Source organism: Anomaloglossus baeobatrachus, chromosome 7, assembly GCF_048569485.1.
Source record: "Anomaloglossus baeobatrachus isolate aAnoBae1 chromosome 7, aAnoBae1.hap1, whole genome shotgun sequence".
In the NCBI taxonomy this organism is placed as follows: Eukaryota; Metazoa; Chordata; class Amphibia; order Anura; family Aromobatidae; genus Anomaloglossus; species Anomaloglossus baeobatrachus.
Genome location: NC_134359.1, coordinates 296,934,856 through 296,961,612, shown reverse-complemented (window position 1 = coordinate 296,961,612; position 26,757 = coordinate 296,934,856). Strand labels below are relative to the sequence as shown.

General features: G+C 45.8%; 1 protein-coding gene across 9 annotated transcripts in view; it reads right to left on the bottom strand.

Moving 5' to 3' along the window:
* Positions 1–26,757, bottom strand: part of LOC142245626 (natural cytotoxicity triggering receptor 3 ligand 1-like) — a 140,342-nt gene that overhangs the window by 60,169 nt on the left and 53,416 nt on the right. For 5 of the 9 annotated variants that reach the window (XM_075318508.1, XM_075318507.1, XM_075318509.1 and 2 more), the window contains 4 exons: positions 24,134–24,223; positions 14,429–14,477; positions 11,269–11,400; positions 2,272–2,601 (listed from right to left, as the gene is read on the bottom strand). In XM_075318508.1, coding sequence (XP_075174623.1) covers positions 2,272–2,601; positions 11,269–11,317 — 379 coding nt within the window. In that variant the 5' untranslated portion in view covers positions 11,318–11,400; positions 14,429–14,477; positions 24,134–24,223. Of the gene's footprint in view, positions 1–2,271; positions 2,602–11,268; positions 11,405–12,220; positions 12,290–14,428; positions 14,478–24,133; positions 24,224–26,757 lie in introns of all 9 variants that reach the window. The other 4 variants (XM_075318511.1, XM_075318514.1, XM_075318512.1 and 1 more) reach the window with 4 other exon arrangements.

Sequence of the window (26,757 nt, the reverse complement as noted above, 5' to 3'; positions counted from 1 at the left end):
AGACAGTGGAAGGTCAGTGGGCTCCAATGAGAGGAGCAAGTCCTGACATATCTGGACAAAGGAGTGCTGTGAAAGAAGGACCCGTCATAGCTTCCAGCTAAGTCCCTGTGGGTGGGACGAGGGAAGACCAGAAGGACTTTTTGATTCTGCCATGTACATTGAAGCTGAAGTAGAGGATGAGAGGCTTAGGGACTTCAACGGCAACTGGTTGGCCGGCAAAGTATGTGCAATACTGGTTGCTATGGTAACCCTATCAGGGAACAAGAAAGTGTGGTTAAAGTACTAAAGATAAGAAGAGATGTGTCCCATGTAACCTTGAAGCAAAGTGTTTGTAATGTACCTACTCTGCAAACATTACGAGAGTTGTCCAGTAAAGAACTGTTGGTTGTTTAAAAGAACTTTGTGTCAGTGTGGTGCTTAAAAGTACTGGGACCTGTTGCAGCCCGCAGCTTGGACGCGGTCCAGAAGAACAAAACAGCCGTGCCCTCTGGCCCACAAGTGAGTACCATGCACCACAAGTCCCAGCAAATATCCCCATTTACTGTAGAGGTGGCCGGGGCGTGGACTGATGCGGCAGGGCTGCTCAGCAGCCGGGATACATCCCCGACTAGAACTGCCCCGTGCCACCCCTACAATTATATCCAGTCTCATTTACAGACAACATGATCACACTGTATTGCAAACAGAGAAAATTAATCAACTAACCAAATAGATTCTTGTGTAGCAATATGCCTTTAAGATGGTGTGACCTCTTTTCATATTGTCTGAAACGCGTAAGCGGGGCAAGGAGTCCGGAACATGGGATTTTTAAAGAGGATTTTAAAATGCTTTGATAAATTTGGATGTTTTATGGAATAACAGACTATGGGATTTTTTTCTTTCCTTCCTTCTCTTGGACTTGTATCGGTGTCTGTCAGTCATCTGTCCCAGTCTGTGGATCCATCCTAGGAGTGGTGAGCCTACTATTCTTTTGTATTGACCTATCCGACAGGAAATTGTCTCCCAATCCCCCAATAACATGCATCCTCTTTCTATTGGACAAGCCATCAGGAAATTTGGTTTTCAGCACCATCTGTATGTTGATGACACCCAATTATAGACCTTTTATGACATCACCTGCGCATTAATACAAAATACCAGTGATTATCCGCTGTCTCCAACATCATGTCCTCCCTCTATCTAAAACGTAATCTGTCAAAATTTGAGCTCCTTGTGTTTCCTCCATCTACTAACCTTCCTAGTCCCAGTATTGCCATTTCCATTTGTGATCCTACCATTATTCCCGAGCAGCATGCCCGCTTTCTTGGGGTCAAATGTGTCTCAGATTTTGTTTCATTCTCTCATGTCACCTGCACCTCAAAAATAACTCTAGAGCTTGACCTTTGACTCTACAAAGACTTTTAGGTTATGTTCACATACAGCGTTTTTGCTGCATTTTTCTCTCCAGCTAAACCTGCTCTCTTGGCAGAAAAAAACACTGCATTCAAAACAACCATTTTGCAGAGTTTTTCCATTGCATTTTGTATGAAATTTTTTTTGCTGCCTTTTTTGTGTGCGGATTACATGTTTGCTATAATACATTTATAATATTTTTCTGCTGCATTTTTTCACTTTCTCATTGCTTTCTGTGGGTGAAAAAATACTGCAAAAATTCTACAAAAAGACTGTAAGAAAGAACACTGCAGTTCTCAAATTTAGACAGAAAAAAATTACTGTAACTCCCTACTATATGGTCTCCCTCTTACTACACACTTTCTTCTTCAATCTATCCTGAATGTTTAATTTTTGCACAGAAGCTACACCAGTGCCTCCACTCTGTGCCAGTCATTGCACTGGTTAGCTATCTGCTACATAATACAATGTAAACTTGTCGCTCTCTCCCAAAAGCTCTCCACAGTTCTGCTCCAGACTACATCTTCTCCCTCATCTCGGTCTACCCTCCTACCAGGCCTCTCGGTTTCGCTAATGACCTAATACTAACAAAATCAATAATCGAAAACTCCAACTCTTGTCTCCAAAACTTCTCTCAAGCTGCACCAGTTCTTGGGAATAAATAGGGTACGAGTCATCATCAGTGAATGGTAATGATATAGACAGTACGTGATAGGCACTTGCTATCTTCGGTTAGTAGATAATAAATATATCCGGATGGTCTCAGAGATCCGTATCGCTATGTTCAAAATGTTACAGTTTCCAAATTACAAAACACTCTATTGGATGTTAATGCTCAATAAGATAAAGCGATAGACACGTCATGTCATGATAACTCACCTCGAATGTCCAACCAAACCTCATTCTTCTTCCCCTCAGACTTATAGATCACTGAGCACTTGTAGCTTCCACCATCAGATATTTGCGCATTAGAAATTTTCAGATCAGCAATCCCAGTTCTTAATGCTTCTGTGCTCAGGGAATATCTGGGAGATGTTTTCTTTACATTGTTTTTATAACTCATAATTTCCTTATCTAGAAATCGCCAAAGTATTGTGAGTTGTTTGAGATCTACAGGGGATTTCTCCACTGTGAACCGACAAGGAACCCGAGTGTCAGATCCCAGCCTGGTGTCATGTTGAGATGGTCCGGTCAGCAAAAGTGACGACACTGTAGATAATAACAGATAAAGCCCATTAATGATCAAATCATCATTGCACACACAAAACAACATTAATTGGACATTGGGCTGTAACTTTTCAGTGCTGTTTCTCATTTATATTAAAGATGTTGTCCACTATTTTTATATGGATGGCCTATCCTTCCGATAAGTCATCAATATCTGATCAGTTGGGGTCCAACACCCAGAACCCCGACCCATCAGCTGTTCTTAGTGTCGCCACTGGCAGCAGGTGTCTGGAAATGCTCAGGTCGGGAGCTGCCCCATCTTCTGAAAGTGTCCATGGACATCCACCTCCTATTGATTTGAATCAGTATCAGTTGACAGAGCAGCTCTGGAATTGAGCATTTCCAGCCACTTGATGCCAGAGCCAGCACCAGGAAGAGCTGACCGACAGGAGTGAGAGGTGTTGATCCCAGCTGATGAGATATTGATGACTTATCGGAAGGATACGCCATCAATGTAAGACTAGTGGACAATTTCTATAAGTACAATGACTTTAAATATTAGCATTTTCATGGTGTACATCAGTGTCACCAATTCCAGTCCTTAGGAGCCACCAACAAGGCAGGTTTTCAGGATTTCCTTAATACTTCACAGTTGATAATTGCAAGGAAAAAGAAGCAAGGATCCGGCACAGATTCTTCTTAGAGTAAAATCATCATAAGCTTTATTAGAATAATTTAAAAGGATCGTGAAGACCGAGTATATATTTAAATCATGAGAGCTTGAATCATGAGAGCTTTACGCGTTTCGGACTTCCATTTAAAACCACAAAAGAGTCCTTAGTCAACGGCTGAGCAGTCCGGGCAGCAGGTGAGCTGAAGATAAACTTTTTCTCCTTCACAGTTGATAATTCCATGACTTGTCCATTACAAAGGAAATCCTGAAAACGTGCAGTGCTGGTGGGGATGGAGGACTGGAGCTGGGGAACACAACCAATCAGTAGCCTTAGCAGTCCATACCTTACTAATGACATCCCTGCTGAGGTGATGGAAGTTATGATACCAGCAGTACAGCCTCTGACCGCTGTGGCCACTGATTGACTGTTGCAGTCACATGCAAAAACCAGAAACTCAGCAGAAGGGTCAGCATGTGATCATTGGAGGATAAACTAGTTAAATAGTTGATCCACACCTATCCTAACTCCAACACTGGGCTTGACTTTATTGCCTATGACAGTTTACCACTATTGTACTCTGAGCCAGGCTACTCCAGTAATCCACAATCACCTCTGTGGTCATCACGCAAGGCCTCTTCAGGTCAGCTCAGGCAGCTATCCATTGCCTAAGTTTTGGGGTAGTATGCATACTGCTACTGCTACCAAGGACTCAAGCAAAATTAGAAAATTCAGAGACCAAACAAACAACGTTTCGACTTTATTTCCAAGCCTTCCTCAAGCAGTCGCTACAGAGCAGAAGAATATAAGAAAAATATAAACATATAGAACAGATTATAGCATCCAATAGTCAATATAATATACTAGTTGTAGTACCTGGCGTTGCCTGGGATAGTGACTGTCTCTCTACCACGCTCCCTCTTTCCCAGTTTATGTCTGTCTGTCTCAATCGCTCTCTGTCTGTGTCTCTATCTGTCTGTCTTTTTGTCTGTCTGTGTCTGTCTCTGTCTGTATCTTTCCTTGTCTGTATCTTTCCCTGTCTGTCTGTTTCCATATCAGTCTGTCTCTCTCTCTGTTTCTGTCTGTCTCTTTTAATTTCTGCTTCTATCTGTATCTTTCCCTGTCTCTGTCTGTCTGTCTCTTTACTTGTCTGTCTACTTCCCTGTCTGTCTCTTTCTCTGTCTCTCTCTTTCCCAGTCTGCCTCTGTCTGTCTTTTTCCCTGTCTGTCTCTTTCATTGTTTGTCTCTTTCTGTCTGCCTTTTCTTTTGTCTATAGAAAAAATAGCTATTCGGTCTGTTGGAGCGCTAATAAAGATATCACCTGAGGAAAACAACAGTAGATTGTTGAAACGCGTTGTGTTTATAACAGACCGTTATTAAATCTTGTCTCTAAAATAATCCTCTGGCAAATATCTTTATTAGCGCTCCAACAGACCGAATAGCTATTTTTCTATTCACATATTCCCTTAAAGGGAAATTTGGCAGGAGCTGCTTTAAGGATAGGGGTCTGCCCAGAGCAACAAAGATCTTGCTGGACGTGGATGCTAGAACGGGAACTCCGTGACCTGTGGTATCGGTGCAGACTGGTGGTGTCAGGAGATCAGCAAGCCCGGATCAAGTTTCCCCACACACAGCGCTTCAGGTAGGTGAAGAGGATTGCCTCCTGATAAAACTTTAACTCTTTACTGGGGTTGTGCGGGGGTCGCACAACCAAAAAAGGTGAGCAGTGACAATAAGTATTAATACTGTTTTTGCGGGTGCTTCTCATTGCGCCTTTTCTTTTTTCAATTATATTTTTCCTTTGTCTGTCTCTTTTACTGTTTGTCTCTGTCTGTCTCTTTTTTCTGTCTGTCTCTGTCTCTTTCCAAGTCTGTGTTTTTCTCTGTCTGTCTGTCTCTGTGTGTGTCTGTCTGTCTCTACCAATATCACATTACCTCACACATAAGCTTCTTATACTAAGAATGTCCTTCGTTGCCTATAGCAACCAATCACAGCTCTTATTAATGACCTGTAGCTCCCTGCTATATTGACTTTAATGTAAGAAGGTTTTTTGGCAAATAACTGTAAAGCGCGGGGTTAAATTTCCCCTTCAAAACCCAGTCTATGATGTTCCCTGAGTCAAATGAGGCGGCAGAGCAAAATATAGTGATTGTAAATGCAACGGCGTGGATTTCTTTAGCGGACATACATACACACACACATACACACACACACACACACTTTTAAACACAGATTTATATATCAGATACTAGAAGGTGGCCCGATTCTACGCATCGGGTATTCTAAAATTTACGTATTGTGTAGTTCATGTATGATTTTTGTTATATATATATAGATGTTGTTGTGTGTACTTACCAAGTATTTGTGTAGGGCGCTGTACATGTTCTGGGTGTGGCGGGGGGTGATAGCGGTGTTGTATGTGTGTTGCGTTGTTTGTGGAGCGCTATGTGTGTGTGTTGCGCGGTTTGTGTGTGTGTGGTGTGTTTTGGGGGGAGGTATGTTTTGTGTAATGTGTGTGTTGTGCGGTATGTGCGTATATTTATGTATGCCGGTTCCCAGTGTGTGTGTGTTGTGCAGTGCGCGTATGTGTGTGTGTGTGTGTGTGTGTTGGGGGGAGGTGTGCACCTCCCATCGTGTTCCATCCCCCATGCTGCGCACCCCCCATCGTGCTCCATCCCCCATGCTGCGCACTCCCAAACGTGCTCCATCCGCCATACTGCGCACTCCCCATCGTGCTCCATTCGCCATGCTGCGCACTCCCAAACGTGGTCCATCCGCCATGCTGCGCACCCCCAAACGTGGTCCATCCGCCATGCTGCGCACTCCCAAACGTGCTCCATCCGCCATAATGCGCACTCCCCATCGTGCTCCATCCGCCATGCTGCGCACTCCCAAACGTGCTCCATCCGCCATGCTGCGCACTCCCAAACGTGCTCCATCCGCCATGCTGCGCACCCTCCATCGTGCTCCATCCGCCATGCTGCGCACTCCCAAACGTGCTCCATCCGCCATGCTGCGCACTCCCAAACGTGCTCCATTCGCCATGCTGCGCACTCCCAAACGTGCTCCATCCGCCATGCTGCGCACTCCCAAACGTGCTCCATCCACCATGCTGCGCACTCCCAAACGTGGTCCATCCCCCATGCTGCGCACTCCCCATCGTGCTCCATCCCCCATGCTGCGCACCCCCCATCGTGCTCCATCCCCCATGCTGCCCACAGCATCAGCCTCTGCCCGCAGCATCAGCCTCTCTGCCCGCAGCATCAGCCTCTCTCCTCCCAGCATCAGCCTCTCTCCTCCCAGCATCAGCCTCTCTCCTCCCAGCATCAGCCTTTTCTGTCCCTAGCATCAGCCTCTCTCCTCCCAGCATCAGCCTCCCCCAGCCTCAGCCTCTCTTCTCTCAGCCTCCCCCAGGATCAGCCTCTCTCCTCTCAGCATCAGCCTCTCTCCTCCCAGCATCAGCCTCTCTCCTCCCAGCATCAGCCTTTTCTGTCCCCAGCATCAGCCTCTCTCCTCCCAGCCTACCCCAGCCTCAGCCTCCCCCAGCATCAGCCTCTCTTCTCTCAGCCTCCCCCTCCCAGCCTTCCCCAGGATCAGCCTCTCTCCTCCCAGCCTCCTCCAGCACGCCGTGCTCCTCTGCCGACACAGATCCGATCGCATACACACACACACCCGATCGCATACACTCACACACACCCGATCGCATACACTCACACACACCTGATCGTATACACTCACGCACACACACATTGACGATATTGCACATACGCGCTCACACTCACAACATCCGGAGATACCACATGCTTCTGGCCATGTGATCCTCCGGCAGGTCCTGGAAGTTCACTGCACAGTATCGCCGCCGAGAAGCAAGCGATATCCCAGGATGTTGTGAGTGTGTGGATGCGATGTGATGTGTGTGTGAGGTGTGTGTGAGAGTGAGTGTGATCTGATGTGTGTGTGTGTGCGTGCGTGTGTGTATGTTCCGCTGCTGCAGGACCTTGATGCGCTGGTAACTATGCTACCATGGTTACCAGCGTATCCCGTCCCCCGCTCGCACGGGAGTCCACACCAGCATACGGCGGCAACCCCAGCAATGCGAGGGTATGTGTCGGCTGGGTTGGCGGCGTACGCTCATGTGGGCTCCCGGGGGTACAGTACTCACCTGGGAGTCGTGGCTCCGTGTCGGTCGGTTCGGGGAATGCGTGCGGGGGGGTGGGGCCAGAGCGAGCGTGCATTGCGTGAGGGGGGCGGGGCGTGGGCGAGTTGCCAATGCCTGCAGGGTGCCGGGGCGAGAGGCCAATCCGTGGGGGGGGCGGAGCCTAGGCGAGCGGCCGGCAAATCCATGTGGGGGCGGAGCCTGGGCAAGCGGCCAATCCGTGCGGGGGCGGGGCCATGGCGAGCCCAGCGGCCAATCAGCTTTGTGTCACCGTAAGGACACAATTTTGGAGCAAGACAGACAGACAGACAGACAGAATAAGGCAATTATATATATAGATAGGATAAGAAGAAGACAATATCAGACGTGTGTTGAATGTCTGCTATGTCTGATAATTGAGATTCATCAAAGTTGTCCATACTTCAGCTGACTGCTAGCAGTTCCAACTCCCCCATACACATGAACACTCAGCTCCATGGGGAGAGCAGAATAACCAACTGTCTGTGGAACAAAAGGAACAGAAGAATGAACTAACGCTGTCCGGTCTTTATGTCCCCCAAAATGATCTGTAAAGGGGAAATCCAGAGGCCCCTGGAAACTTTAGATGATCGGACAACTTTTAGGTAATGATTATTATGTCTTTAAAAGTGATGGGCGGACCCGGACTGTAAAAGTCCGGACCTGTACAGGTTCAAAGGTGCCCGAGTGCCGGGCCCAGCGTTCTTAGGAAATTCCGGGTATTGATCCTGATTCCTGACACATCACTCAGGTAATAAAAAAAATAAGGGAAAAATAAACAAAAAATTATAAAGCAAGTGCTTCATACTTACCAGGTCTCCAAGGTGACTGTAACTGCTTCCAGGTAGCTGATTCTGCTTCCGGGGCCACACATTATCCAACATGCATATGCACTGCGTTCTCCACCCAATGAAGTCTGTGATTAGCTGCATTCAGGAGCGCCTCCACGCCGAGTGACAGCGTCTGATGCTTCCAATCACAGATCCTGTCTGTGGGTCTATATCGTATAGTAAAAATAAATAAATTTAAAAAAAATTGGCGTAGGCTCCTTCCATATTATGATACCCAGCACAGATAAAGCATATGGCTACAGGCTGCAGCCCACAGCCATGTGCTTATCCTCGCTGTGTATCAAATTAAGAGGAACCGCATGTGGCTTTTTTTTTAAATATTTAAATTAATAATAATACTAATAATAATAAAAATAATTAAAAAAATGTTGTACAGTCCCCACAATTTTGATACCCAGCCAAGATAAAGTCAGACAGCTGAGGAGTGGTATTCTCAGGCTGGGGAGAGCCATGCTTATTGGAAAACCCCAGCCTAAAAATAGCAGCCTGCATACGCCCAGAATTGCCGCATCCATTAGATGTGACAGCCACTAAGCCCTTCATTAGTAATAGGAGGCTTCTGTGAGACTCCCTCATTACTACTCTGTAAATGAAAAGAAATAAACACAAACACCAAAAAAATCCTATATTTGAAATAAAAGAAAAAAAAACACCCACTTCTACCACTTCATTAACCCTAAAACACCCCTGCAGGTCCGATGTAATCCACATCAGGTCTCACGATGATTCCAGTTCTGCTACATCTAAAGTCACACCATGCCATCATGGAACATGTCCTCCCGCTGTGGACTTCAGGCAGAGAGTGAGCAGCAATCAGATGTGACATCACTCAGGTAAGTTGCTGCCACAGCTGGAGGTTTCCATGGCTCTCCATCTCTGATTGCAGGTAACAACCTCAGGTGAGTTCACTGACTTCAGTGAAGTCCCCTGAGGTCATGTTACCTGCTTTCATAGGTGAAGGGTCATGGGAACCTCCTGTTGTGCCTGCAACTTACCTGAGGGATATCAACACTGATAGCTGGTGTCCAGTCTTTGCCTGAAGTCCACAGCGTGCGGTCATGTTCCAATATCATGCCCTGTGACTTCATATGTAGCAGACATGGAATCATTGTGGGACCTCATGTGGGACCTCATGTGGATTACGTGGGACCTGCAGGGGTGTTTTGGGGGTTAATAAAGTGGTGAGAGAGGATGCTTTTTTGTATTTTATTTCAAATAAAGGATTTTTTCAGTGTTTGTGTTTATTTCTTTTCACATACAGATTAGTAATGGGGGTCTCATAGAAATTATCCAGCTCACAGCTGCCACTAAGCCCTAAATTAAGTGTTGGAATTGTCACATCTAATGGAGACGGCAATGCTGTGCAGCTGCAAGCTGCTTTTTTTAGGCTGGGGGGCCCAATAAGCATGCGTCTTCCCCAGCCTGAGAATACCAGCCCCCAACTGTCGAGCTTTATCAAGGCTGGGTATCAAAATTGGGGGGACCCGCATGACGATTTTTAAAATTATGTATTTAGTTATTTTTTTTTAAAAAAAGCCGCATGCAGGTCTTTTTTGATACATAGCCAAGATAGGTGCACGGCTGGGGACTGCACCCTGTAGCTGTGAACTTTATCTGTGCTGGGTATCATAATATGGGGGGACAACTCGCCAATTTTTTTATTATTATTTATTTTACACCATGCTATAGACATATAGACGCTCATAGCATCTATGATTGGAAACAGTGAGACAGGTTGACATTCAGGGTGAGGGTGCTGTCTTACTGCAACCAATCACAGATGCCTGTAGGTGTAGGAAGCAGTGAATATGTATGAGACTAATGAGTGGCCCTGGAAGCAGAATGAGCGGCTGCAGGACCAGTTACAGCTACATCAGAGACTGGTAAGTATGAAATGCTTGCTCCTACCCCTTTTATCCCCATTTTTAAGCACCAGATTCAGGTCCCCATAAAAGACACATGGGATCAATCCCAGGCCAGGACCAGGGTTGTTTTTTTTTAAACCCGATTAGGCCCGCTGACCCTGGGTATCTGCAAGTCCGCCCATCTCTAATCTTTAATCTTAAGGGCCAAAACCTACTTTGAAAGAAAGTGAAGCTTAAAGATTTCTCCAGGTATTTATATGAATGATTTACCCTAAAAACAGGTCGTCCATATTGGATCGGTCTGGGTCTGACACCCAACTCCCTCACTGACCAGCTAATATTGGCTCCTGTGGAGTCTGGGTGAAATCCATTTAATGTGTAGCGGCTTCTGCCGGGTTTTGCACATCGGCTTTTATCCTTTTGCATAGTACGCAGGTTGATCTGCAGCACTCGGCATTGAATGGTGATGTGCCATGTGGCTTCATTCAATTTTAACATCCAATCGCCTCCAGAGTTGCCAACAGCTGATTAGTGTGTGTGTCGGGCGTCAAACCTCCAACCATTTGATGATGGTGACCTATCCAATGGAGGACACCATTAGAGAAGATTGATGCCTGGTCAGGCAGTAGGATGTCACCCATCAGAGAAGATCGAGTTATGTAGACATGTTGGTGATACACTGAAGCACAAAACATAACTTTTCTTCACACATTATTAGCAGAAAACAATATTAATGACTTCTAAATACTTTTCTCTTATAAGGAAAAGACTGTGCACTTTCTCAATCATGTAGTGCCGGAGCTTTTCTTCTGGTTATCAGCCCCTCCGTCCATTACCCTCCTATTCTCTACAATTATAAGATGATACTAAATCCACTAAAGGATGAGTGAAAATTAGGTCTCAAATAATAATAAACTTTATTAGTTATAATTATAATATGACAAGGTATCACTGAGAATGGGGACAGAGAAACGACCACCAATGATAATAGAGAAATAAGTGACATGAACACTGTCTGCAGATTGTAAACCAGAAGTGCAATTCTATCATGTGCCAATAGTGCTAGGATAAGAAAGGGTTAACTAGCCGCTAGTACATACATGGAATGGCGCCATTATATATGGATATAGAGTAGAGGAAGCACTGACCTGAGAGGCAGCGGAGCAGGAGGCAGAGGAAGGTCTTCATGGCGTCCATTCTGGACACTTCTCATAATTCACAGATCACTCCTGTGACTTCTCGCTTTCCCTGGAATATGATTCCCTGATCCCTGAAATTATCTGTCTTATCAATTCGTCATAAAAAAAGCAAAGTTCAAGTCAATAATTCAAAAAGCAAATATGTGATTGCCTTATGTCCTGCACAAAACCTTTTACTTTCTATTTTCTACCATTCCACTTTCTGGGAAATCAGAATCAAACTTTAAACCCCATGATGGCTGCCAAGAGCAGAAATTCATGTAAACTTTACAAACAGAAATAAAGATTGATGGTGGGATATAACCTTAAAGGGGGCTTCACACGCTACAATATCGCTAATGTGGAGTCGTTGGGGTCACGGAATTGGTGACGCACATCCGCCCGCATTAGCGATGCCGATGCGTGTGACACCGATGAGCGATTTTGCATCGTCGCAAAAACGTGCAAAATCGCTCATCAGTGACATGGGGGTCCATTCTCAATTATCGTTACTGCAGCAGTAACGAAGTTGTTCCTCGTTCCTGTGGCAGCACACATCGCTCCGTGTGACACCGCAGGAACGAGGAAGCTCCCCTACCTGCCTCCCGGCCACAATGCGGAAGGAAGGAGGTGGGCGGGATGTTACGTCCCGCTCATCTCCGCCCCTCCGCTTCTATTGGGCGGCCGCTCAGTGACGTCGCTGTGACGCCGCACGGTCCGCCCCCTTAGAAAGGAGGCGGTTCGCCGGTCACAGCGACGTCACCGGGCAGGTAAGTATGTGTGACGGGTCTGGGCGATGATGTGCGACACGGGCAGTGATTTGCCTGTGTCGCACAACAGATGGGGGCGGGTACCCACACTAGCGATATCGGTACCGATATCGCAGTGTGTAAAGCGGATGTTCTCACACTGTGTTTTTTACCTGCGTTTTTGCTGCAGAAATTTCTTGAGAAATTCTTGTAACCTTTCTGCAGACATTCCCCAGCAAAACCTATGGGAAAAAAAATTAGCTGTGCACACACTGCTTTTTTTTATTAAGAAAATTCTTTCAGTAGATATTCTTAAGAAAAAGAATGAGCATGTCACTTCTTTTCGCACCAAATTGCGGTAAAAATGCAGGTGCGTTATTGGTGCGTTTTTTTAACGCAGGTGCGCTAATCCTTCACTCTCGAAATTTCTTAAGAAAAATCCTTTTTCTAGTGTGCACATAGCCTTAGGCCGCTTTACACGCTGTGACATCGCTAAAGCGATCTCGTTGGGGTCACGGAATTTGTGACGCACATCCGGACGCTTTTGCGATGTCGTTGCGTGTAACACCTATGAGCGATTTTGAATCGTCAGAAAAACGTGCAATATCGCTCATCGGTGACATGCCCCCCTATAATGAAGGTACGATGTAGTTCGTCGTTCCTGCGGCAGCGCACATCACTATGTGTGACACCACAGGAACGAGGAACCTCTCCTTACCTGCGTCCCGCCTGCGAGGGAGGAAGGAGGTGGGCGGGATGTTCATCCCACTCATCTCCGCCGCTCCGCTTCTATTGGGCGGGCGCTTAGTGACGTCGCTGTGACGCCGAACGAACCACCCCCTTAACACTAGAACTACTGAGGTAGTCATTTTGACTACTTTGCACTATGTATTTCTATATAGGTGTCACGAGTCCAGTAGTTCTAGTGTTAAAACGGAGGCGGTACATCGGTCACAGCGACGTCGCTAGACAGGTAAGTAGTGTGACGAGGCCTAACGAGGTTGTGTGGCACAGGCAGTGATTTGCCCGTGACGCACAACCGATGAGGGCGGGGACACACGTTAGCGATATTGGTACCGATATCGCAGCGTGTAAAGCGGGCTTTAGTCCATCAGTTCAATGAACTAAAAATGAAGGACACATCATAACATTCATAGAAGCTCCAACATTTATTTCTTTTTTATATAAACCTATAATGAAGCCAATGTGTCATAAATTATAACAACTTTTATTATGGGACAATAAAACTATAAAATACCAACAGAAGGAGGGCGAGATACGGGAGGGAGAAAAGGGTCTTATTGTATGAGGTTAAGAGACGAACATAACATCCCGACATGTATATTTGTAATTTAATTCAATAATTGTCCAATGTATTAAGAAATTATGCCACAGACTCTACATATCACTTAGCTATAACAACAATTGTTAATTATCACAACCATTATACAATTACTGTAATATTGAATCTGCTGGCTGATTGCTCAGTACTTCTATTTTGTAGTTATGTAGGTGACATCTTTTACCTAGAGTCTGTGCCAGACACTCACCACTCCTTTTCTCCTTCTTATATCATTTTTTGGTACTTTATATATGCACTGTGCACTTTAATACTTAATAAATACATTTATACTCGGCAATTATTCTCTCTGCTATCCTTTTATTTCATAAACAACATTAGACCTATAATTAGGATACATGATGAAACAAAGAATTCCATATTATACCAAAGTGGATGCCATACAATACGGACCACCCCTGAGGCGCGTCTCGCGTCCCTCTCCCCAGCTGTCACTGCCCACCTAACTAAAATTACTTCCGGTATATTTCTTGCTTTATTATGCCGGTCATTGCACTGGTTGCCAATTCGCTAAGAATACAAAATTGACTTTTCACTCTCACCACGAAGCCCTCCACAGTTCTTGTCACAGGTATGTCACAAATGACAGACAGTCCTGTGGTGTTCGGCTGTAGAAGATCACAGCGTTTGGCTACATAAACTGCTCCGTGACCTTCTATTCTTCCTGCTTTGGTGTAAATGCTATTCTATGTATCTTCTCTACTTAGGGTTAATCCATTCATTTTAGGACCCTGCGATATATCCTCACCTTTTAGATGTTAATCATCACTTCCCCTTGTGTCCTTAAATACCCACATTTCCTCTTGGTGTTTGATGCTGATAGAGTCAAATTCCTATATGCCTTGAGTGCAAGCAGTCGACTTGTATTTATCTGGAGAAACTTTGTTGTGTGTTGCTGTTCCTTTCTCTGAGTCTTCTTGGAGATAAATTTGTTTGTTCACTTCCCCCTGTTTGTGCTCCCTGTGTCTTTTTTTAAGAACTTAGTGGGGTTGACTAAGCGCTCATCCCATCCGTTTCTTACCTAAGTCCCAGTTCAGAGTCGGTCCGTCCTTCCTTCCCTCAAAAAGGCCCTATGAAATTGGAGAGGAGGATGCCTTACTAGGGGCTAAGAAAGTGAATATACACAAATACTATGAACAAGTTCAATATATCAATATGGTTCAAATTATTCATATAAGTATATATATATATATATATATATATATATATTAGATAAAATCATAAAAAATAGAAAAATGGGACCAGAGGGGATGCTTTTCTGTTTACTTCATTCCTACCCATGAAGCCCTTAAGGCAAGGCAGCTAAAGGGTCTCATGTGGAGGGAGGAGAAACACAAAAACTAAAAAGATATTATGCCTAGTGTCACGGAGACAGCCCGAGACATCACGCAGATATCCCACCGCTGCCGACAGTCACCAGGACAATCATGCAATCGACCTATAAGTGATGAATGAGGCAGTGGTTGTTTCCACTACTAGGCCAATAATTGGGGAACCCACAGTGAGTGTACGGTATATGTGCACCCCAGTGATCAAGTGGCATGTTACCCTCACCGGGATCAATGCTATGCTTGGAAGCAGCGGGGGGACCTCTCCTTGTCATGTACATCGCATACATCTCCTAATCCAGGCCAGCAGGGGGAGCTCATATCCTGTTTTGAAGGGAGCCTCTCTGTACATGCTGACATGGGGGAACTGTTAGGCTGGTTTCACATCAGCGTTTTTTGTCGGTCGGCAAAAAAAAATGCAAAACGCATCTTACCGAATCCGTTGTCTGCTCAATGCAATGTCAATGGAGTTGCGGCAACATGCGTTTGCATGCGGTAGTGTCAGGATCCAGTGAGTTGCCGTTTTTTACCTTTTATCAAAAACGCAACTTGTTGTGTTTTTCACTTCCATCCAAAAACTGCAACTCACTGGATCCTGTACATTGCGGCAGTAGCTGCAATGTATTTCAATGGGCGCCGGATGTGGTTTTAACAGTTGCGGTTGTATGCTGCAGGAAGGATCCTGTTTTCTGTACAGAACATGGCCTGAATATCACACTCTCTCACTCACACACACTCTCTCACATGCGTTTCAAAGCGCCGGATTGTGCTGCACAGCAAAAACCTGATGTGTGAAAGCAGGGCCGGCGTCACCACCCGGCATCCCTGGGCAAATGCCGGGGCCCTGGAGAGCCGGGGGGCCCACTCGGCCTCGTCAGTTCTGATGCACCTTGGCCGGGGCCCACTCTCCTTAGTTCTGCGGCCCCCGGGCCGAGTTCCGGGGACCGCAGTCCTCGGCAGGAATCTGCGGCGCCGTCCTTTAAGGCGCGCAGACTTCCTGGTTTGAACTTCATCTGTGGGCGGAGCTACAGACCGGCATCCTGCTCAGTCCCACAGATGAGAGTTGCAGTGCCAGCCAGCGACCCCCAGCACAGCGCGTCCCTCCGGCGCTGTGTGGGCCCCCTCTCCTCCATGACCTGAGCGGTATGTGCCCTCCCCACCCCCGATTTATGCCCCCCCGGAGCCGCGCATGTCTGTCTGTATGTAGCAGAGCTATGTGTGTATGTATATAGCAGAGCTATGTGTGTATGTATATAGCAGAGCTATGTATGTAGCAGACCTATGTGTGTATGTATGTATGTAGCAGAGCTATGTGTGTATGTATGTATGTAGCAGAGCTATGTGTGTATGTATGCAGCAGAGCTATGTGTGTATGTATGTAGCAGAGCTATGTGTGTATGTATGCAGCAGAGCTATGTGTGTATGTATGTATGTAGCAGAGCTATGTGTGTATGTATGCAGCAGAGCTATGTATGTATGTAGCAGAGCTATGTGTGTATGTATGTATGTAGCAGAGCTATGTGTGTATGTATGCAGCAGAGCTATGTATGTATGTAGCAGAGCTATGTGTGTATGTATGTATGTAGCAGAGCTATGTGTGTATGTATGTATGTAGCAGAGCTATGTGTGTATGTATGTATGTAGCAGAGCTATGTGTGTATGTATGCAGCAGAGCTATGTGTGTATGTATGTAGCAGAGCTATGTGTGTATGTATGTAGCAGAGCTATGTGTGTATGTATGTAGCAGTGCTATGTATGTATGTATGTAGCAGTGCTATGTATGTATGTATGTAGCAGTGCTATGTATGTATGTATGTATGTAGCAGAGCTATGTGTGTATGTATGTAGCAGTGCTATGTATGTATGTAGCAGTGCTATGCATGTATGTAGCAGTGCTATGCATGTATGTAGCAGAGCTATGTGTATGTATATAGCAGAGCTATGTGTGTATGTATATAGCAGAGCTATGTGTGTATGTATGTAGCAGAGCTATGTGTGTATGTATGTAGCAGAGCTATATGTGTATGTATGTAGCAGTGCTATGTATGTATGTATGTAGCAGTGCTATGTATGTATGTATGTATGTAGCAGAGCTATGTGTGTATGTATGTAGCAGAGCTATGTGTGTATGTATGTATGTAGCAGAGCTATGTGTGTATGTATGCAGCAGAGCTATGTATGTATGTATGTAGCAGAGCTATGTGTGTATGTATGCAGCAGAGCTATGTGTGTATGTATGTAGCAGAGCTATGTGTGTATGTATGTAGCAGAGCTATGTGTGTATGTATGTAGCAGTGCTATGTATGTATGTATGTATGTAGCAGAGCTATGTGTGTATGTATGTAGCAGTGCTATGTATGTATGTATGTATGTAGCAGAGCTATGTGTGTATGTATGTAGCAGTGCTATGTATGTATGTAGCAGTGCTATGCATGTATGTAGCAGTGCTATGCATGTATGTAGCAGAGCTATGTGTATGTATATAGCAGAGCTATGTGTGTATGTATATAGCAGAGCTATGTGTGTATGTATGTAGCAGAGCTATGTGTGTATGTATGTAGCAGAGCTATATGTGTATGTATGTAGCAGTGCTATGTATGTATGTATGTAGCAGTGCTATGTATGTATGTATGTAGCAGAGCTATGTGTGTATGTATGTAGCAGTGCTATGTATGTATGTAGCAGTGCTATGTATGTATGTAGCAGAGCTATGTGTATGTATGTAGCAGAGCTATGTGTGTATGTATATAGCAGAGCTATGTGTGTATGTATGTAGCAGAGCTATGTGTGTATGTATATAGCAGAGCTATGTGTGTATGTATGTAGCAGAGCTAGGTGTGTATGTATATAGCAGAGCTGTGTGTATGTATGTAGCAGAGCTATGTGTGTATGTATGTAGCAGAGCTATGTGTGTATGTATGTAGCAGAGCTATGTGTGTATGTATGTAGCAGAGCTATGTGTGTATGTATGTAGCAGAGCTATGTGTGTATGTATGTAGCACAGCTATGTGTGTATGTATATAGCAGAGCTATGTGTGTATGTATGTAGCAGAGCTATGTGTGTATGTATGTAGCAGAGCTATGTGTGTATGTATGTAGCAGAGCTATGTGTGTATGTATGTAGCAGAGCTATGTGTGTATGTATGTAGCAGAGCTATGTGTGTATGTATGTAGCAGAGCTATGTGTGTATGTATGTAGCAGGGCTATGTGTGTATGTATGTAGCAGAGCTATGTGTGTATGTATGTAGCAGAGCTATGTGTGTATGTATATAGCAGAGCTATGTGTGTATGTATGTAGCAGAGCTATGTGTGTATGTATATAGCAGAGCTATGTGTGTATGTATATAGCAGAGCTATGTGTGTATGTATGTAGCAGAGCTATGTGTGTATGTATATAGCAGAGCTATGTGTGTATGTATGTAGCAGAGCTATGTGTGTATGTATATAGCAGAGCTATGTGTGTATGTATATAGCAGAGCTATGTGTGTATGTATGTAGCAGAGCTATGTGTGTATGTATGTAGCAGAGCTATATGTGTATGTATGTAGCAGTGCTATGTATGTATGTATGTAGCAGTGCTATGTATGTATGTATGTATGTAGCAGAGCTATGTGTGTATGTATGTAGCAGTGCTATGTATGTATGTAGCAGTGCTATGTATGTATGTAGCAGAGCTATGTGTATGTATGTAGCAGAGCTATGTGTGTATGTATATAGCAGAGCTATGTGTGTATGTATATAGCAGAGCTATGTGTGTATGTATATAGCAGAGCTATGTGTGTATGTATATAGCAGAGCTAGGTGTGTATGTATATAGCAGAGCTATGTGTGTATGTATATAGCAGAGCTAGGTGTGTATGTATATAGCAGAGCTATGTGTGTATGTATGTAGCAGAGCTATGTGTGTATGTATATAGCAGAGCTATGTGTGTATGTATGTAGCAGAGCTATGTGTGTATGTATGTAGCAGCGCTATGTGTGTATGTATATAGCAGAGCTATGTGTGTATGTATATAGCAGAGCTATGTGTGTATGTATATAGCAGAGGTATGTGTGTATGTAGCAGAGCTATGTGTGTATGTATATAGCAGAGCTATGTGTGTATGTATATAGCAGAGCTATGTGTGTATGTATATAGCAGAGGTATGTGTGTATGTAGCAGAGCTATGTGTGTATGTATATAGCAGAACTAGGTGTGCATGTAGCAGAGCTATGTGTGTATGTATATAGCAGAGCTATGTGTGTATGTAGCAGAGCTAGGTGTGTATGTATATAGCAGAGCTATGTGTGTATGTAGCAGAGCTATGTGTGTATGTATGTAGCAGAGCTATGTATGTAGCAGAGCTATGTATGTAGCAGAGCTATGTGTGCATGTATATAGCAGAGCTATGTGTGTATGTATGTGGCAGAGCTATGTGTGTATGTATGTAGCAGCGCTGTGTCTGTATGTATGTATCCAGCAGAGCTGTGTGTGTTTGTCTGTATGCATGTATGATGTGTATCTATGTATGTCAGTGTATATGACTGTATAGATGTGTCCGTTCTATATGTATTTTTGTGAGTTTGTCGTTAAATATGTATATGTATGTGTACGTATGTGTGTCTGCGTGTGGATGGGGCCCACTGGGACTCTTCCGCCCGGGGCCCACAAAAACCTGGAGCCGGCCCTGTGTGAAAGCAGCACGGCTGCTTTTACACTGTTTTTTTAACATGCCTCATGAACGTTTTTTTTGCTGCAAAAGCGGATCCTGTTTTTGCAAAGAGAAACGCATCTGTTATTTTGCAGGATCCCGTCACTTGAAGTTTATGGGCGGGCATTGGAGTCATATGATCGGGAGTGAGGGGAACTGAACGTGATAAGACTTGAAAATCAGACACAGCTGGGAGAAAGAGAGAAAGAGAAAAAGAGAAAAAGAGAAAAAGAGAAAGACTGATCACGCCAGGCTGGTTTCTGGCCAAACAGGATCCTGTCTAAGAGCATGCCAGCGTTCACATGCGGTTGCATGCTGTTTAGTCAGGATCCAGTGAAAAACAGTATTTGGACGCAGCTCAAAAACGCTACAAGTAGCATTTTTGAAAAAAGTTAAAAAACTGCAAGTCGCTGGATCCTCACTATAACGCACGCAAACGCATGTGAACGCATGTTGACGCGAGTCCATTGCAAATGCATTGAAATGAATACGCATTTGTGGCGCCCTGGACAAGCCAGGACGTCACAGGTACTGCAACAACACACCCCACACCCCGGTTAGGCACATCAGTCACACATACAAATCCTTGTTGCCTCCCTCCAGGGGCTGATGTCCACACCAGGTGGGGTGGAGCCAGGCGGTTGGCCCCACCCACTGAGGAGTTCACAGTCCTGGAGGCGGGAAAGGAAGGCAGTTAAGTGAAGGACAGTGAAAGTGAAGGAGGGAAGTAGTAGTGGAGGAGCAAGAGCAGACTGACCGTGTCCGGGTACGTGGCCCGGGCACCTGAGAGCAAGGTTGGCAGACGGTGCTGACCGTCTGCAGGAGAGGCCGATTGACGCACAACCGTTAGGACCGGGGTCGGGCGGTAGCCCGCCGGTGCCGGACCGGGGAGCGAAGAGAAGCCAGCACCATTCGGCAGGGCCTACGGACCCCGACCAGGCTTGGAGTCGCCGTTGAACCAGTCAGATCCGTCGGCGACGGGAACCTCCGGGGTTTCCCAGCAGCAAGGACCCGAGTGAGGGCAACCGCTCAGCCGTGAAGGGAGGTACAGCTACCGCCACAGCTAGAGTTCCCAGGGCCAGAGCCTGCGGCTAAAGAGGGGCTCCTCTGGCGGATGCACCACTGGGGAGCGGGTTGCCAGTGGAAAGCCATCGGGGCCGAAAACACAACACAGGTGCAGGGAGAGACAGTCACCGCCAACCTACCGGGAGTGACCACCGCAGCCGCCTGTGGGACCCGTCCATCCAGCCGTTTGTTTTACCGGAGACTCCGTGTGCATTGCTGGCTGACTGGGTGGCGCCGTGCCGTCTGGCGCTGCGCTGCCCCCGCGACCCTGCACCTCGCCAAGCCCCACAATGCACCTCCCAGTCGCTATCACCAGGCCACTGGGACCACCAAAATCCCCCTACCCACGGAGGGGAGAGAACCATCTCAGCTGCTCCCTGTCATCGCTCTCTGGATCCCCGTCCAGAGCAGCGGTGGTGTCCCAAGCTCACCACAACCCATGGGTGGCGTCACGGACCACATTTCCAACTCAAACCACCCCCTTCCACTCACGGGCGAGGAGCACGCTCCGGCACCGCGGCGTGGGTGGAGGTCCGGACCGCCCAGCTACGTAGCCGTCTGCAGATCCGAGTGCAGCTCCTCTTGGAGGAGTGGGAGGCCGACATGGCGGATGTGGTGGCAGCCATACGGAGACGCGAGGTGGAGGAAGTTCTGGAGGAGCGGGTAAGTGACCCACGCCCCTGTATCCCTACAGGGTCGGTCGTCGCGGCTGAGGGGCCCGGTCTGCGCCCGCTCACCCTGCTGCCTCCCCCGATGCCTGTGTTGGCTGCTGCTGCCCCGCCACTAGGCCCGCTACCACCACAACCGGTAGCGGTACCCTGCCTATCCGCCCAAGCGGACCGATCTGCAGCCGAGGCCTGTGGCCACCCTGAACCGCTCCCATGGAAGATACCGAAGGCCGAGCCCGTCAGCGGAGATATACCGGAGGCACATGTGACCGTGCCTGGCCCCGTACCGACTCCGGCAGCCCATCTCGTACAGGAGGAGGCGGAGGTCAAGTGGGAGAGGACCCTTGTACCCGTCCCCCACGCCTCGGCTGAGGCTGCGCCGGGTCGCCGCTGTGAGGCAGTACCCCAGGCCATGACACCGTGGGACCTTCCACCCAGAATGCCAGTAATGGGCAGCGTAAAGGAAGTCTCGCGGGGCCTGACCCGCGCGCAGGGGCCCGCAGCAGCCCCTTACTGGGACAGGGAACCGACCCCACTGGGCCGAGAGATTGCGGAGAGGGAGAAGAAGAAAGCGGAGCTGGTAGTAGCCTGCACCATCCAGGAGAAGGAGAGTCTCCACAGAGCCACCTTCCGAGTACGGGGCCCGAGATATGAGGGGCAAGTGAGGAGATTCGATGTCCGTAGGGGATACGGCTTCATATTTGAGCCGGGCCTGGAGGCCGAAGTTTTTGTGGCCCGAAGGGACGTGAATGACCACCTGCCGGAGGACCACCCGGGCCGCAACCTGCTCCCCGGTGACCTCGTCACCTATACCCGGCACTGCGGGGAGAGGGGCTGCTCCCACCAAAAGTGCATTAAGAATGGCCTCCAACCTGCCAGGCAAGGAGAGACCCACGCTGCTTTTGGGCTGACCGGACTACCGTATTCCTGGACCATATTACCCGTCCAGTAAAGCCTGTGTCGTCCGGTTTCTGTCGGCGTCCCAGTTCTACACCCCCGTTGCACCACTACCACCCACGTCATCCTCCTGGTGCCCACTCCACCTGTGAGGAGTGATAACACCTGAGCTGCACTACCACCAGCCCGGGTGAGGAATCCTGCAGCAGTGGCTCATCCCTGGCCGCATACCACAGGTGGTATCACGACAGACCATCCCCAATCACCCATCTTCCCCTCTATTTGTGTACGCCTCAGGGCAACGGAACCGGGCAAGGCCACCTGTGACATCTACAGACCTGACCCTCAACGGCCCGACTACAAATAGGTTAACATATACATATACACACCTCTGAATCCAGCGCATTGGAATATTTATATTCCTCTAGTACGGTCAGTATAAAAAGAAAGTTTTTGCAGGCTCACCACTTTTACGATGGCTCCACAGATGCACGGACGGAGGAGGCCGAGACCCCAGTCACCACTGCAACCGGTGACACGCTTCCCAAGGGCCCGTAACCCTCATTCCATCACCATCTGTACTGTTTGTTTGCGGTTCTTGTTTAACATGTAGCTGACGGGGCAGGGGTGTACATAGAAATCATGGGGCCCCATAGCAGAATTTCTAATTGGGCCCCCCCCCCAAAAAAAATATAATAATAATAGTAAATAAAAATATTCAGCTGGGACACAGAAGAGCATATTTCACAACTTTACAGCCCTTACCAAGTAATTTCCTCTTATTAAAGCCCCTAGATTCCCCTTTCATTGCATTTGATGACCACAAAAGTGCCCCCAAACACAGTCAGTATCTTACATCAGTATTTGTAGCGAAATCCAGGAGTGGGAGAATAATGCAGAAGTGGTGCCCGTGTTTCTATTATACTTTACCTGTGATTGTTCCACTCCTGGTTTTGGCTGCAAATACTGAGGTAAAATACTGACCAAATACTGAACGTGTGCATGAGGCATTAGAAGAGAATAATGGGCCTCAGATAGTCCTCCATATAGTAAAATGAAGAGGCAATTACTTGTTTTCACCAGACAACCTCTATAAGTGCATATGTGCTACAGTGTAATAATCACAGGACAGGGAGGGGTTAAACATTCAAGTATTTAATCTTTATTGGAAATAAAGTATATTTCCATATTGATATCAGAGAGAAAAAGGGACCTCCATACACAACACAATCCAGTATACCAAGACCAATAATACCACATATAAGGGGGAAATACTGTCACACAGTGAGCAGACAACATATTACCACCACATAGTGAACGAATACAACCACATACAAAAGGAAGAAATACGGCAACACTATGACCAGACCACATAGTGACCGAATAATACCACATGCAAGGGAGAAATACTGCCACACTGTGAGTAAACCACATCGTGACCAAATAATAGCACATACAAAAGAGAAATACCACCATATCATGACCAGACAACATATTACCACCACGTGGTGACCGAATACAACCACATACAAAGGAAGAAATACCGCCACACTATGACCAGACCACATAGTGACCGAATAATACCACATACAAAAGAGAAATACCACCATATCATGATCAGACTACATATTAACACAACATAGTGACTGAATACAACCACATACAAGGGTCAAATACCAACATGCCAAGACCAGACCACATACTGACTGAATAATACTACAATAATGATCATGAATAAAAAACACAATACTAATAACACTAATATTACCATCAGTGCCATTATACACAGGAGCTCTGTATATAGTGTCAGTGTACAGGTAATACAGTGGTCACCAGTGACATTATACACAGAAGCTCTGTATATAGTGTATGTGTATAGTGTACAGGTAACAGAATGATCACTGGTGACATACAAAGCAATTCTGTATATAGGGTACAGCTAAAACAGTGATCACTGGTGACTTTATAGACAGGAGATCTGTATATAGGTAATACAGTGATCACCAGTGACATTATACACAGGAGTTCTGTATATAGTGTATAGTGTGTGTCTGTACATGTAATATACTGACTTACCAGTGACGTCTCTAGCTGACGTTGTTCACCTTCGCTTTTCCTCTCCATTTGGTGCTGACCGTCATCATTTCTTCCAGCCAGAAAATGCCTCTGCAGAAAATAACACACAGTCACCTATAGCTGATCACTCCCAGGGCACATTCCACACTGTTTCCCCAATTTCTACACTACATCAGACTTTTGTTCCCACCATGGAAGATAGTATCATAAAAAATAAAAATAAACTATATTCATCAGTAATAATGTCTCCTAATTTACCCCTACAGTAATTATCTCCACTATTTGCCAGCATAAACCAACAATGTATGTTCCTCACTCTGGCCCCGTATAGTAATTACAGTTAGGTCCAGAAATATTTGGACAGTGACACAAGTTTTGTTATTTTAGCTGTTTACAAAAACATGTTCAGAAATACAATTCTATATATAATATGGGCTGAAAGTGCACACTCCCAGCTGCAATATGAGAGTTTTCACATCCAAATCGGAGAAAGGGTTTAGGAATCATAGCTCTGTAATGCATAGCCTCCTCTTTTTCAAGGGACCAAAAGTAATTGGACAAGGGACTCTAAGGGCTGCAATTAACTCTGAAGGCGTCTCCCTCGTTAACCTGTAATCAATGAAGTAGTTAAAAGGTCTGGGGTTGATTACAGGTGTGTGGTTTTGCATTTGGAAGCTGTTGCTGTGACCAGACAACATGCGGTCTAAGGAACTCTCAATTGAGGTGAAGCAGAACATCCTGAGGCTGAAAAAAAAGAAAAAATCCATCAGAGAGATAGCAGACATGCTTGGAGTAGCAAAATCAACAGTCGGGTACATTCTGAGAAAAAAGGAATTGACTGGTGAGCTTGGGAACTCAAAAAGGCCTGGGCGTCCACGGATGACAACAGTGGTGGATGATCGCCGCATACTTTCTTTGGTGAGAAGAACCCGTTCACAACATCAACTGAAGTCCAGAACACTCTCAGTGAAGTAGGTGTATCTGTCTCTAAGTCAACAGTAAAGAGAAGACTCCATGAAAGTAAATACAAAGGGTTCACATCTAGATGCAAACCATTCATCAATTCCAAAAATAGACAGGCCAGAGTTAAATTTGCTGAAAAACACCTCATGAAGCCAGCTCAGTTTTGGAAAAGTATTCTATGGACAGATGAGACCAAGATCAACCTGTACCAGAATGATGGGATGAAAAAAGTTTGGAGAAGAAAGGGAACGGCACATGATCCAAGGCACACCACATCCTCTGTAAAACATGGTGGAGGCAACGTGATGGCATGGGCATGCATGGCTTTCAATGGCACTGGGTCACTTGTGTTTATTGATGACATAACAGCAGACAAGAGTAGCCGGATGAATTCTGAAGTGTACCGGGATATACTTTCAGCCCAGATTCAGCCAAATGCCGCAAAGTTGATCGGACGGCGCTTCATAGTACAGATGGACAATGACCCCAAGCATACAGCCAAAGCTACTCAGAAGTTCATGAGTGCAAAAAAGTGGAACATTCTGCAATGGCCAAGTCAATCACCAGATCTTAACCCAATTGAGCATGCATTTTACTTGCTCAAATCCAGACTTAAGACGGAAAGACCCACAAACAAGCAAGACCTGAAGGCTGCGGCTGTAAAGGCCTGGCAAAGCATTAAGGAGGAAACCCAGCGTTTGGTGATGTCCATGGGTTCCAGACTTAAGGCAGTGATTGCCTCCAAAGGATTCGCAACAAAATATTGAAAATAAAAATATTTTGTTTGGGTTTGGTTTATTTGTCCAATTACTTTTGACCTCCTAAAATGTGGAGTGTTTGTAAAGAAATGTGACAATTCCTACAATTTCTATCAGATATATTTGTTCAAACCTTCAAATTAAACGTTACAATCTGCACTTGAATTCTGTTGTAGAGGTTTCATTTCAAATCCAATGTTGCATGCAGAGCCCAACTCGCCAAAATTGTGTCACTGTCCAAATATTTCTGGATCTAACTGTAAGTGGTCAAGAAAACTGTAGAAGTTTGTAAACAGAAAGTTTCTGGTTTATGATGCCATTTTCTGAGACCTGAAACCTTTTTATTCTTGTGTCGAGGGCTCGGGTTTTTTGTTTGTTTTCTGCATTCTTGAGCTGACATTTTATTTATACAATCAGCGGTGCATGTGATGTTTTCATTGCTTTTTAATCCATATTTTTAGGGAGGTGTAGGGGACCGAAAAATAAAAAATGAAAATTCTGGTGTGTTAATTATTTTTTCACTATGGCTTTCACTGTACGGTTTGATTCATTCTCTATTGATAAATTGGATATCTACAAACGCAGCAGTACAAAGTATATTTACTTTTATTTATATGGGGGAAAGGGAGGTGATTTGATTTATTTATATATATATACGCACTGGAGAGCAAAATTAGAGCACAATGTCTGATCAGTTGCTTTTCTCAGAAATAATGCAATCTCCATTGAAGACCATGCTCCGTTTTTTTTGTAAGGGGTGCACCATGCCACTAGAGCAGGGTAAGGGGCGCACCATGCCACTAGAGCAGGGTAAGGGGTGCACCGTGCCATTAGAGCAGGGTAAGGGGCGCACCATGCCACTAGAGCAGGGTAAGGGGCGCACCATGCCACTAGAGCAGGGTA